The 14,930-nt window shown below is 26.3% G+C and overlaps 1 protein-coding gene across 1 annotated transcript; it reads right to left on the reverse strand.

The window, feature by feature from the left end:
* Window positions 1-1,782: 1,782 nt before the first annotated feature.
* LOC122505422 (proteasome subunit alpha type-4) lies at window positions 1,783-10,556 on the reverse strand. Its single transcript, XM_043617032.1, has 3 exons — window positions 10,400-10,556; window positions 2,111-2,738; window positions 1,783-2,010 (listed from the first exon to the last, which is right to left on the reverse strand). The coding sequence occupies exons 1-3, from the start codon at window positions 10,400-10,402 to the stop codon at window positions 1,868-1,870; spliced, it is 774 nt and encodes a 257-aa protein (XP_043472967.1). The 5' UTR covers window positions 10,403-10,556; the 3' UTR covers window positions 1,783-1,867.
* Between the last annotated feature and the right edge of the window lie 4,374 nt (window positions 10,557-14,930).

A 14,930-nucleotide genomic window follows, 5' to 3' on the forward strand; every position in this document is an offset into this window, starting at 1 on the left:
GCCGCGCCATAGCACCATACTGCACAAGTCGCGTAGTACGTTACCGCAGTCGTGCATTGCTGCTGTAACTATGACTATTTTTTACAAAAAATTCAATATCTCCGGAACCAGTTGAGTCTCCATCAATTTTTTTTATGAAATTAAAGGTGAATTCACAAGGAATCCAAATATGTTAATAACATTTTTCTCAGAAAGGAGTAAATAAACAAAAAATTGTTTAAAAAATTTTTTTTTAATTTTTATATTTAAAAATTAATTTTTTTTATTAAATTTATTTGCATTTTAAAGTACATACTTTTGCCTGAAAGATGTGTAAATTTCATAAAAATCCATAAAAAATATTCCGAGATATTCAAAATTTTATAAAATTAATATTAAAATTCGAAATGGCGTATCTTCAATAATTTTGAATTTTTTTTTTTTTAATTTGGGGGCAAGAAGTCTCTTATATAGAACTATAATCCCACGAAGTTTTGCGAAAATCGGCATACCCTTTGCAAATCGTGATATTTCTGACGTGAAATGCCTCAATAATAACATTTTTTGAAGAATTCGATTAAAATTGTATTAAAAATAATTGAAATTCTGCAATTAGCTTTATTATTTATCAAAATAATTGAATTCCTAATAAGAATTTTATTATTTTCTAAAAAAATTAAATACCTGTAAAAATTTTATTATTTATGAAAATAATTAAATATTGCGAAGAAATTTATAAAAAAATTTGTAAATAATGAAATTCCTGTAGAATTTTTATTATTTTTTGAAAATAATTAAAGGTTTGTGTAGAATTTTAGTAGATTTTTTTTTAATAATTGAATTCTTTTGGAAAATTTTATTAGAATAGTATAGATACTTTTTAAAAATCATTGAATTGAGGAAAAATTTTGAAAATAATTGAAATTTTTCCAAGAATTTTATTAAAATTTTTGAAAATAATTGATATTTCGAAGAATTTAATTATTTCTAAAGATAATTGAAATTTTGACGAGAATTTTTAAAAATTTTTGAACATAATTTAATTTTTGCGAAGAATTTTATTACTTTTGAAAATAATTGAATTCCTTCAATCATTTGTAATTTCTCTAAAATTATCCAAATTATATCGTATAATTTACGTACTTTACGGACCTTTTTTAAAAAAAAACGGACTTTTACGGACTTCAAGCAAAGTTACGGACTTTTACGGGATTTACGGACCTAGTTCGAGCCCTGTTCTGTACTAAAGGCCTAAGCAGAATAAGTTCGCGAAAGTCGTTCGTGAACACAAAGCATGAGTTAGAAAAGGACAGAGATATATTTGTGTCCTTGTCTATCTCACGCGTCTCGTTCGCGAACGACTTTCGCGAACCTATTGTGCGTTGGACTTAAGGAAAGAATGCAGTTTGGTAAACTGTTCTTGCACTATAGCATGCGTTAATATTCAAAATTTTTTATTTTTTGTGTTTTAGTTTTTGGACGAAATCGTCAGTTCAACGAACTCAGTAGGTAGGTATTAAAATATTCAACCTTAAAGGTTGAAGCGTTTTTCTGAAACTTGTTTTTGAAAAACAACAATTGTACGCCATAACTCAAAATCTACTGGACCAATGGTTCTGAAATTTGGTACAGTACTTCACGTAATTCTTCCGGTATCCCTGGGAGCTTTTCTTAAATTACTAATTTTACAAAAACAAATTAACCGGTTTGTAGATTTTCTTGTTTTACATGATTTTGTTGCGAGTTGCAGCACACCGCAAATCATTCACATAAACTCTAATGTTTAGAAATTGAAGTCTCTTGTTTGAATAAAAAAGAATCCATTTTATTGAATAGATATCTATTAACCAAATTTGTAGACAATTGAAAGAAGCACATTTAAATAAAACTAAGATTTTTGCTTTTCCTTTTTGGCCTGTTCGGCAAGTGCCTCTAATCTGTCGTGCTCCTGAATTAGTGCATTAACTTCAGCAGCTGGTAAAATTTTCGTCTTTGTTTTTCCATTCTCTCTGGTTAAAGTTGCCAATTCGACTGGAATAAGTTTATTATATTAATGAATATAAAAAATTAATTTGTATATACTTCAGATTTGCAAATGAATAAAAACATGAATTTTCTAAATTTTCGGTACCTTTCTCGGCTGAAAGTTTATTCATGTCCAAAGTTTTGGAAAGAACCTTAATAGCCAGAGCCATTGCATCCTTTAAAGTTGTCTCGCCCTCTTTATATTCCTGTTTAAGCGATGAAATTGCAGCCGCTGAATTATTACCAATGCACGTCGCCTTCCATCCACCGTAATTACCACTCGGATCTGACTGGTAAAGCTGATAACCATAATGACGGTCCCATCCCATGTAGAGAATTGAAACACCAAAAGGTCTCTTTCCACCGTATTGTGTGTACGCCTGTTTAACGTCGCAAAGCCAAGAGACAAGTTGTTCACATGGAATTGGTTCTCCATACTGCAGGAGATATCGTTGTCCAATTAATCGCAACTCATTTGTCAGGACATTTGCGTCTGACGTGATACCCGCCACTGAGCAAACAACGTCGTCATTCAGTTTATAAATTTTCTCCGAAAAGAAGACCTCATCGAGAAGTTTATTTGTATTTCGCTTTTCGGCAGCCAATAAAATTCCATCAGTCGCCAATATCCCAAGACAAGTTCCTGCATGACTTATCGCTTCCATTGCATATTCTACTTGATATAATCGACCCTCAGGCGAAAAAATCGTTGTTCGTGTATCATATCGTCGAGCCTGGCAAATAATTACAACTTTTACTATAATGTCAATTAGAGATTCTATTTTTAATTCTATCTTTAAATTAACAATTAAACTAACCAACTACACTTAATATTTATTAGACCATGTCTATACGGGCAGTTAACTGGCAGAATAAGGTGGTTTGATTATTTGGCCAGTGACGAGAAATACATGGCGATTCTGCGTCAAAGGAAAAACTGGCATAATAATCTGTTGGATATTTATTTGTTTGTTTAACATTTTAACCAATCTTGTACAAATTTTTTAAAAATTCCAAAACGGGTAAATTGGTTCTGCTTTAAGTGTGAAAATGAACTAAACTTATTAAGAAATTTTTGTTAAAATTTATACTATAATTAATATTATAAAAATAATAAATATATAGGGGAGAGGGCTCCAAGATGTACATTTCGTTTAAAATTTTTGTATAAAGTAGCAGCATCTTATGCTTTTTGTTATTTTTGTTGATAGTATAGACCAAGTTTTTTATGCACATTTGAAGGAAAAAAAGCAATTTGTTTTTATTCTGCACACACTTTCTGACATTTGTGTCTCACGAAGTTTTCTTACAATTTCTTCTTATGTCGATAAAGTTATTTAAATTATAGATTTTCAATAGGCCAAAAGATACCTAATTTATTGTCAATTGACAATAAATTAGGTATCTTTTGGCCTATTGAAAATCAATTATATTATTATTATATTAATAATATTTATTATTATTATTATATTATTAATTATATTATTATTATTATTTAATATTATTGTGACCACCTTAAGGTGGTCACAAGTTTCAGATTATCAATTTTCCTGACAATTTACTGACATTAAAATTATTTTCCCTGACAAAATTTTGTTTATAGGAAAAAATAAAAGTTTACAGAAAATGAGTAAAATTTATGAATTTTAATAATTTCTAAAAATAACAATTATAACCCTTCCTGAATTTAATTATTTTCTACAATTTACAACAAACTTCATCTCTGCATAAATTATTTTAAATAGTTTTCCGAAAGTTCTATAAGAATTCAATTATTTAAAAACAAAAAGTCAATTTCTTATAATAATTGTACTTGTCCATGTTTTTTTTCTTACTTTATTAAGGTATAATATTTTCAAAAAATTATAATAAAGAAATTCTTATAATTAATTTTTTAAAAATATTTTTCAATAATTTTTGAAAGATAATAATTTTTTAATTATAAGGGTAGTTCTACAAACGAAGGAAGAAAATGAAGAAAATTTTGGCACATTATTTTTTTTACGTGCAGGTTTTAAAAAGTAGGTTAATTCAAGTTAAAAGTATTATCAAAGTTACCTAAAAGTGGCCAGTCAAAAAAATAAAAATGGTAAATTTTACACCTTATGCACATGTGTCAGAAAGTTCTGTCAGAAAGTGCCAGGAAACTGAGAATTTGGTCATTTTTCGTCTGAAAAACTGAAAAACAAGGCTTAATAACAAAATTCAGAATACTGGTCAACAGGGAATAAGGTTCTACGACACCTAGAACAACAAAAGTATAAAAACATAAAATATTTTTTTTAAAAATGCGTGCCAGGAAACTGAGAATTTGTCTGACCAAATGCCCATTTCGATGACAAAGTACAAAATTTTAGTTAATTGAACAGCAAATTAAGTAAAATGCTAGTGATATCATATAATTAGTTAACCTTTACTAACCACTGCATTGTAAAAATTGTGAATTAATCGGAATGGAAATTCTTAATAATTTTAATGTTTTTTATGATGCAATTGGTTTACTTACTCCGAAAAAACTAAAATCTCCCATGGAACCGCACAGTAATGTAACAATTATTTATTTTTTGTAAAGTAAAACTATTTGAAATTATTATCCACGTGTAAATTTCTATTTAAACGCTTAAAAATAATATTTACATATTTTATGAACTTTCATTTTCACATTGGGACATGCCAGGAAACTGAGAATTTAGCACTTGAATGCTTATTGTTAGCAAAAAATATTTTTTGAAATAGGGTAATGTTTTGTGGCATAATAGATTTCTCCATGATTTCTCCAAAAATTTAAAAAATCTAAAACAGTAAATTTTTATCAATTTTTATTTACTTTGTTCGAAAATAATTGAATCTTAAAAAATTATGATAAAACAATTGTTTTATCATAAAGAATTAGTTTTTAAAAATATTTTAATGTAATTTTTTGAAAATAGTTGAATTTCTTAAAAGAATTTTTGTATAATTTAAAAAAATCAAATTAATTTCTTGAGGAATTTCAATTAAAAATTTTGAACTTGATTTTTTTTCCAAAATATTCAAAATAATTCTAAAATGTTATTATTTTTTGTAAATATCTGAATTTTCGGAAATATGTAATTAAAAAAATTAGAAGCTATAATTTACATTAATTTTCATTTTTAAATTTACATTTAAAGATTTTCTATTAAAATTTTTGATAATTCAATTATGTATCTTCAAAATTTGCAATGAAAATTCTTCAAAAGTTGATTTTCAAAAATTGTTACAAAATACTTTAAAAAAAATTATTTTCAATTAAATTTTACAAAATTTCAATTATTTTATTATATAGGGGGCATTCCAGGCCAAATCGGAAATTATTTTGCTTTTGCATCTTAAATTTTTTTTAAACATTTTTTTTCTTTTAGTACTCTTTGAAATGAGCTACCTTGATTTTTTTCATAATAAGCGCACACAAAAAAAAATATGGTAAATTTGACTACTTTTTTACTATTTCCTGTAGTTCCTATAGGCGCCCGTAACATTATTTAGTAAAATGAAGTATGACAGAATAGTTAGTCTAACTGTAAAATGTAGTAATAAATACCATTTTTACAGTAAATTTAACTACTAAAACAGTTATCTTAACTATTTGTTGTTAGTCATACTAACTACTTCATTTAGTTGCAGTAACTAAATTCTCATAGTTCCTATAGGCGCCCGTAACAAATTGTAGTTGTAACAACTGTAAAAAATAGTTAAATTAACTATTTAAAGTAGTAAAATGAAATTATTTATTTGTTTTTTATTATTATTGAGGTCCATTTTTTTATATTTTCTCTTACCTATTTTTGTTCATATATAATTTACATATTAAATTCTTATACACCTAACAGAGAAAAATCCCCAAACGCCGGGGATTGAACGCACGACCCTAAGATTCGCAAACCGATAACCTAACCACCTAACCACGCTCGCACGCTACGATGACTGGCATTGTACTTGAGGACATTCTTCTTAGATTCAGTCATAATAACTACTCCGTTTAGTTGCAGTAACTAATTTTTTAAGCTCAAGGACTTAGTTGAAATGTAGCCAGCATATGAATTTAAATGACTCAACGATAGTGCAGTAGTTAAAAGTACTGTTGAAAATAGTTATTTTCAGAATTTCTGTAGTAAAATTATCCACTTTTTACTAGTTATAAAAAAATTAAACTTACTATTTTCATATAGTAAAAATAACATAAAAATAAATGTTTCTTACCACCATAGACATAAATTATTAAAAGCTAGTAAGAATTGGTTCTTTTAACTACATTAAACACAAAAATAACAAATTCCAGCGGTTGTTTTTACTCTTTGGAACAGTAAATTTTAATTTATTTTGCAAATAGCAAGAAATGGATACTTCACTACAAAAATAAGTGTCTTATTTGATATCTTAAATTAAGATGTAAGATGGAAAAATGGTATCTTACATCTTAAAATAAGATGTTTTCTAAAGTATCTTACTGATTTTTAAGATGTTTTATACGTCTTAGATATTTCTTCTATCTTAAAAAAGTAAGATACTTCTGTAAGTTTTTTAAAGTATCTTAAATTAAGATGTTTCTGTCTCAACAAGATGTTTAGCGATAAGATACTCGTGAATTGTAAGATGCGAAAAAAATTTAAGTTACTAAAAACTAAGATGCATAAAATGTCTTACATATAAGCCCATAGTTAACCTCAAAACTTTTTTCCCGAAAAATATGCTGAAAATATGTACGAAGATGCTTTTAGTATCTTAAATTAAGATATTTTAAATGACTAAAAAGTGACTACAATAACATCTTAGAAATGACTACCAAAACATCTTAAATAAGATACTTCTTTTTGCAGTGTATGTGCAGTTAAAAAAATATAGTTAAAACTACCATATTCAGCAGCATTTTAACTAAACTTCCATAGTTAGTGGAACTAAAATTGAATAGTAGGTTTTATGTAGTTAAAATTACTACTACACGTTATGATTGTGAATAACTCAACAGTAGTGCAGTAGTTAAAAGTACTGTTAAAAATAGTTATCTTCGGAATTTCTGTAGTAGAACACTGCAAAAAGAAGTATCTTATTTAAGATGTTTTGGTAGTCATTTCTAAGATGTTATTGTAGTCACTTTTTAGTCATTTAAAATATCTTAATTTAAGATACTAAAAGCATCTTCGTACATATTTTCAGCATATTTTTCGGGAAAAAAGTTTTGAGGTTAACTATGGGCTTATATGTAAGACATTTTATGCATCTTAGTTTTTAGTAACTTAAATTTTTTTCGCATCTTACAATTCACGAGTATCTTATCGCTAAACATCTTGTTGAGACAGAAACATCTTAATTTAAGATACTTTAAAAAACTTACAGAAGTATCTTACTTTTTTAAGATAGAAGAAATATCTAAGACGTATAAAACATCTTAAAAATCAGTAAGATACTTTAGAAAACATCTTATTTTAAGATGTAAGATACCATTTTTCCATCTTACATCTTAATTTAAGATATCAAATAAGACACTTATTTTTGCAGTGTATGTGGATGTTTTTACCACTCACGTTTTTTCTCTGTAGAAAAAAAAGATCTTTTCAACTGCATAAATAGTAAAAATAACTATTTTCAACAATTGATTTTACTATATGAAAACAGTAAATTTCTTTCTTTTTCTGCAACTAGTAAGAAATAGTTGTTTTAACTACATAAATCATAAAAGTAACAACTTTCAGAGGTTGTATTTACTATATAAAAACAGTAAGTCTCATTTTGTTTGCAACTAATACAAAATAGTTATTTTTGCTACCACAATAGTAAAATTAACTATTTTTAACAATAGTTTTTAACAATAGTTTTTACTACTACACTATAGTTGAGCCATTTACAAGCATCTGTTAGTTATTTCAACTACGTAAAGTAGTTATTTTAACTACATAAAACCAACTACTTCATTTTGGTTCCACTAACTGAGGAAGTGTAGTTAAAATGCTGTTGAATATGGTAGTTTTAACTACTTTTTTTCTAACTACACAAATGTGGTTGTTTTTACCATTCGCATTTTTTTCTGTGCGGTTCAGGAGATACAGATTTTTGAAAAATGACGTTTTTTACGTAAATTTTTGATTTAAATGCTTATAACTCGGTCAAAAATTGATCAAATTGGACGTTATTATGATGAAAAGTTTTGTTTTCACGCGTAGTTTTTAATAAAAATATTTTTAAAAAAATTTAAAATAATTTACGATAAGATTTTAAAATTTTTTAAATAAAATTTCATTTTTAACAATGTATGTATCGATCAATTGTTTTTAAAATTTTTTGTGAGAAACTAGCACTCTCCCATATTATATATATATATACATATTTTTATAAATACAAGCAATAATAATAAAAAATTAATATTATTTATTAATAATACTTTCGGAGTGTCTATTTGGCCCGTCAGCGGGCCAAATAAGTTACTTTTATTATTTGGCCCGTCACCCCAGTTCCATACATTTCAAGACGGGCCAAATAAAAAAAGTAGTTTATTTGGCCCGTCAGATAACAAATTAGCTGTAATTAATAACAATAGATTATTATTATTACTATTTTTACAAATAAATTAATTTAATCACCAGGTACTATTTTTTACATGAATTTGACAGGTAATGTAATAAGAAAATTCTTCTTAAAAATTTTAATAAAATTCTTTGAAACGATTGAATTATTTTTAAAAAACAAACGAATCTTTCACAAAAAAATAAATTATTTTGGCAAATAATCAAATTCTCTAAAACTCAATTAGTTTAAAAATCTACTATTTTAATACAATTTCACGAAAGAATTTAATATTATTTATAAACAAAAATTTGATAAAATTCTACGTGAGGTGAGAATTCAATTATTTTCATAAATAAATACATTTTTCGCAAGAGTTCAATTATTTTTATAAATAAAAAAATTATTTTCAGAAATTCAGTTATTTTAAAAAATTTAAATAAAATCCTTCTCAAACATTGAATTATTTTTCTAAATATTAAAATTTTCACAGCAATTATAACTCTAAAAAAAATTTTATAAAGTCCTTTGGAAGAATTCATAAACAAAATTTTAAGAAATAATTAAATTAAAAAAAATCGCACAAATCCAAGACTTTCTCATTTTTTTATGAGAATGTAAAAATTGTATACTTCGGAAATTTTCATTATTGTAAAAATAATATTTTAATTTTTATATTTTTAAAAAGTTAAATTTTAGAATAATTACAGTTAAAGTGAGAAAAAGTGAAATTATTGAAAAAGTAAATAAGTATTTAAATATTTATTTAACTATGAATAAAAATTAGCCTTTTCAAGAAAAGCAATTAAAATTTTTTTTAGTTAAATTCCCGTAAATAATTTTAAAAAATGAAATTGGAAATTGGAAATTTTCATTGATATTTTATGATTTATGATTCATTTATATTTTAAAGAATTTTATTGTTTACTTTTAAAAATTATTTTTAAATATAATTTATAATATTATGTACTAAATATGTTTATAATTTGCATCTTTACTTTGAGGTTAAAATATACATTACCTGCATGTCAAATTCATGTAAAAAATAGTACCTGGTGATTAAATTAATTTATTTGTAAAAATAGTAATAATAATAATCTATTGTTATTAATTACAGCTAATTTGTTATCTGACGGGCCAAATAAACTACTTTTTTTATTTGGCCCGTCTTGAAATGTATGGAACTGGGGTGACGGGCCAAATAATAAAAGTAACTTATTTGGCCCGCTGACGGGCCAAATAGACACTCCGTAATACTTTTTCACCTTTTCCAACCTTTTTGTTAAATTGTCTCTACTTCATATATTTTGTTCTTTGTTTTTTTTTAACTTTTTTAAATTTATCAAAACATTAGTTTGCCCGTATATTGAAATATTAAAAACTGTTTATTTTGACTGGCCAAATAGAGTCCCTTTTTTATTTGGCCAAATTTAGATATTAATTGTGTATTTTTTTGGATACACTGGCCAAATAAGGAAACCAACTTATTCTGACAGTTCACTGGCAAAATTTAAACCACCTTATTTTGACAGTTAACTGGCCGAATAGCCACTCCGTATTTATTATTTAAAAATATGGTTTTCTGTTAAAAATATTCCCAAAAAAGATTATAGTTTCATTTTCCTACATTTCCGACATTCATTTCATAGAATGTTATTTTTCAAAGTTCAACTCAAAATTAAATATTAACTTTAAAATAATATTTCAATTTTATTTTATTTAAAAAAATATTAGAGCGAAATGATTATTAAACTTTGAAATTGTTGATGACAATGCATTTCCCTCCTAACCTAAAAATATCTATAAAGTAAAAGTGACATAAAAAATACTAATGGGTTCCTATCTATTCGTATAAAAATTATTAAAAGATACTTACCATTTTCTTCTAGAATTGAAAAAAATGGAATAGAAACTCTAGATTATTGAATTTTTATAAACGTTATATTATAAACCTTATAAACTGACAGTGCAAAAAAATGCTACCGACCGAAATCATGGAAACAGTCACAATACTGCCAATTGCTAGCAATAAAAATTCTATACTTATTTAGTATTTGGGGTGCCACCGTCTGTACCAAAAACATAAAGGTGCCGTCCCATGTCGGTGTAAAACCGTCAAAGCGTCGAAGCGTCGGCGTAAAGTATGAGGGTGGAGTCCCATGATAGCGTTTTGCGTTGCGTTTTGTAACTAGGCCATGAGTGAGAGAGAGATAGAGATATATGTTTGCTCTATTTGCACTCATGGCCTAGTTACAAAACGCAACGCAAAACGCTACCATGGGACTCCAGCCTCAGGGTGGAGTCCCATGGCAGCGTTTTGCGTTGCGTTTTGTAACTAGGCAATGAGTGCAAATATAGCGAACCTATATCTTCATCTCTCTCACACTCATGGCCTAGTTACAAAACGCAACGCAAAACGGTGCCATGGGACTGTACCCTGAGGGTGCGATCCCATGTGAGCAGAATACGTCGACCGAAAGCAGAAAATTATGAGAGTGAAAAGAACAACAATATCTACCTATCTCTTTTGCACTCATGATTTTCTGCTTTCGGTCGACGTATTCTGCTCACATGGGATTGTTTTGTTAATCGTTTTGTTAATAGTAAAATAAAATGTTTATTAATTAAAATCTTTACATATTTAATTTCTTTTATTTAGAAATTTAATCATAGCCGTCACAGTAATATATGTATATGATGTATATATAAGCATACAACATAACGTATATTCACTAGTGTCATAGTAGTGCAAAACTTTTTTTATCAATTAAAATTTTGTTTTAAATTTAAATATAGGAATAATGGGAATATAAATAATAAATAACAAACATTTGAGGTTATGGTAAAGAGGGTAAATATGTCAAAATAAGTCTGCCATCATGATTATGTATTTTACCTAGTTTTATACAGTTTTATACGTATAATACGTCGAAAATGTATTATACGTATAAAACGGGTTGCATACATTTGTATCAGAATGAAAAGAGCATAATGACTATTATGTCGAATTCACAAACGTAGAATCTGTAACTTTACGAATTTATTTTTATCGAATACAAAATTTAAGAAAATTATTTTCACGAATTAACATTGACATAATTTTTATTTTCACTAAACAATAATTGAAAAAATTTTAAAATAGTCGATTTCTTATTTAGTCGAAAGTTTAAAAATCCGAAATTTAATTAAACCTAATTTTATTTTGTCGAATGGTGGTTCAATATAATGTGAATATTAACGAAATTTATTATAGCCAAATTTATAACTAACCTAAATTTAATGAACCGAAAAGTAATATTACATATTCCTTATTCTATAGAAATTAAAAGTGTTCGAATTATCATTTAATCGAATATTTATTATATAGAATTAATTTTAATCGATATTTCGAAATCTCGAAATGCAAATTAATCTAAACTAATTTTTAAGGAAAATACAACTAAGCGAATTTCAAATTATCCGAAAGCTAATTTGGTAGAAAATTTTTGTGGGTGAATTTAATTTGAGGCTGAATTCCCATGGCAGCGTTTTGCGTTGCGTTTTGTAACTAGGCAATGAGTGTGAGAGAGATAGAGATATATGTTTGCTCTATTTGCACTCATTGTCTAGTTACAAAACGCAACGCAAAACGCTACCATGGGACTCCAGCCTGAGCCAAAAAGCAAGTAGCCGAAACGTCATCTATTATAATCTTAAAGTGGTGGAAAAGCTATTTGTAAAAATGGTTAAATAGTCGAAACGCCATCTATTCGAATTGTCCAGTAGACGATTCGTAATTTAGTCGAATGGAAAAAACGTCGAATTTTGAAAACATCGAATTGTCAATTCGTCGAATTCTCAAAACATCGAATTGTCAATACGTCGAATGTTTAAAACGTCGAATGATAAAAACGTCGAATGCTAAAAACATCGAATCGCCAACCCTCTATTTTTATTTTAAAATTAATTTTTAAATTAAGAATTAATTAATAATATTTATTATCAATATTAGTTTTTAGCCAAATTCAGTAAAATTAGTGTTTGTTGAAATTATTTGTATTATTCAATTTGTTTTCAAGATACATTACGGGGAAGTAACCAATTTTGTATCTCAAAATTATAGATTCAGATTGTAGTATTTGAAATCAGGTCCGAAATATAAGACATGAATAATTTCTTTTTATTTAGATTTTGAGTTAAAAAATTCGTTTCTTCCCTGTAATATTAATAAACAATAAAGCAGGAAAATTAATTTAATTAATAATATTACAAAAATTAATAGATTATTTTTGTAAATTTTTGTAAATTGAAAATAAAATTTATTTGAATTTATTTTAATTTGTAATAATATGAAGTCGATTTTAAATAATATGGAAGGTACGTAGAAATGTAATTTAATTTTTGACACTGTTGACATTAATTGTGACGTACGATAACGACTCCTTAATGTCCCCCTTTAAGTTAAAAAAAAGGTTGAATTTTATCTAAATTTTGATCCCTTGGAAGGCCTTAATGAGGGCTTTTTTTATGTGTAAGTTAATAAATAGGTCAATTTTGATCTAACTCCAGAAGATATAAGGAAATTTGTCGATTTCATAGGCCCTCTTTTGACCTAAGTTTAAGGTTATGTTCGCCTCTCCACCTATGTCTGTGGCCGCAATAACTTTTGACCTGATTTTGAGGTTATGTTTACCTCGTGACCTACGTCTGTGACCGCAATAACTTTTGACCTGATTTTGAGGTTATGTTCACCTCTTGACCTACGTATGTGACCTGAGGCCAACTTCAGAGCGATGACCTTTGACCATTTGTGGCCAACTTCAGGGCACTGAATCCGGCGGCGAAATCTTTTTATAATATAGAGAGATTATTATTATTGTTTAAAGAAATGTGGAAATTTTTTTTAATAACTAATTTATGAAACATTTTATTTTTAAATCGTTTTTATTTATATTTTTTCTTTGGAATAATTTAATAATTCCTTTAATAATAAGATTTTTTGATATTTTCAAAAGCTCTTTATTTTTATAGAATTAGTTTGTATTTTAATTAAATAACGAGATTAAGAATTCTTTATTGTATTATACTTAATTTTACTTTCATTATTATAAATTAATTGCATTTATTTTAAACTTAGAAAGTACTTAAGTTTTCTTGAAGACAAATAAAATATAATCTATTAACAATTGTAATATTGAATATAATTCTATTTTCTAATTTGAATTTCATTTAATAAATTTTTTAAATTAGCTAACGTAAAAGTTTTTCTGAATTCACGTTCATACTTTTAGAAATGATAAGACTTCTTATAAAGTTTCAAATATTACGGAAGTTTAGAAAAATTATTCCAATTTTTATTTTATAATTAATGGTATTTATATTAAAAACAGTAATATTTTAAAAAATAATTTTTTTTGGAAACGTAATATATAAAAAGAGCAGGCTTCGCACTCATCTACTAAAATCTATACTATTTACTCCTTTTTTTGTCAAATTTCTGACACTAAAAGATACATTTTCACAAATTACATTAGTTTAAATCCTCTAATGATTGAAAAAAAATTATTCTCAATCAATTTTTTGTGATTCGATTAAAACGAGATTTTTTTAATCGTCAAATTTTAATTTTTCGATCGCTACTTTTTACTACTATTTTCAGATTTAAAGCTACTTTCTGCTACTTTTTTAAAAGTAATTGTCGAGTGCGAAGCCTGAGAAAGAGTAATAATTTATTAATTATTTGACAATGGTATTGAATTCTATAAATATTTCATTATTTTAACCTCTTAAAATATGTGACTTCTTTTTTTTAGATTCCGATCAAAGTGAAGCTCTGATGATTAAAATCGAGCCTTAAGATGTAGTGACGATAAAAAAAGTTATAAATAATTAGGCATCACAGACCGTTACAATTTTAAAAATTATATTAAAGCCAAATAATGTAATTAAAAGTTTTAAAAAATATGTTAAAATTTAATCTCAATTTTTCGACCAAATTTTGTAACTTTATTCGTCAATTAAATTTTTTAAAATAAAATCCTTATTTACCCCTCTATTATTGCTAAATTAATATCTATCCTATCTCTCAAAAATATTAAACAAAAACAATTACAAATTGCATTATTCTATAGAAAAATTATAGAAAAATTATATTAATAACTATAGAAAAATTATAAAGTGAGTATAAAAATTGTAATATAATTAAGAATATAAATTTATTGGCAAAAAAATTATTTTATTGCCAAAATGCAGACGACAATCGACTCGAGCTCCAGGAAAAAAATAAAATTGCAAACGAATATAAATAAGATCTTCTCTTGTTTTGTTGAAAACTTTACGCTTCCAAGCGGATTTTTAAGATTAAAAGTCGATTTTCGGCTGCATTTTGACAGAAAATTCTACACAATTTCTATATAATATTGGAGTTT

Source organism: Leptopilina heterotoma, unplaced genomic scaffold (assembly GCF_015476425.1).
Source record: "Leptopilina heterotoma isolate Lh14 unplaced genomic scaffold, ASM1547642v1 Lhet_358, whole genome shotgun sequence".
Lineage (NCBI taxonomy): Eukaryota > Metazoa > Arthropoda > Insecta > Hymenoptera > Figitidae > Leptopilina > Leptopilina heterotoma.

Bases quoted from the DNA above. Each gene is read 5' to 3' on its own strand.
- LOC122505422 (XM_043617032.1), bottom strand. The intron at 2,011-2,110 runs GTACCGAAAATT...AACTTATTCCAG, and splicing joins TAAACTTTCAGCCGAGAAAG to TCGAATTGGCAACTTTAACC.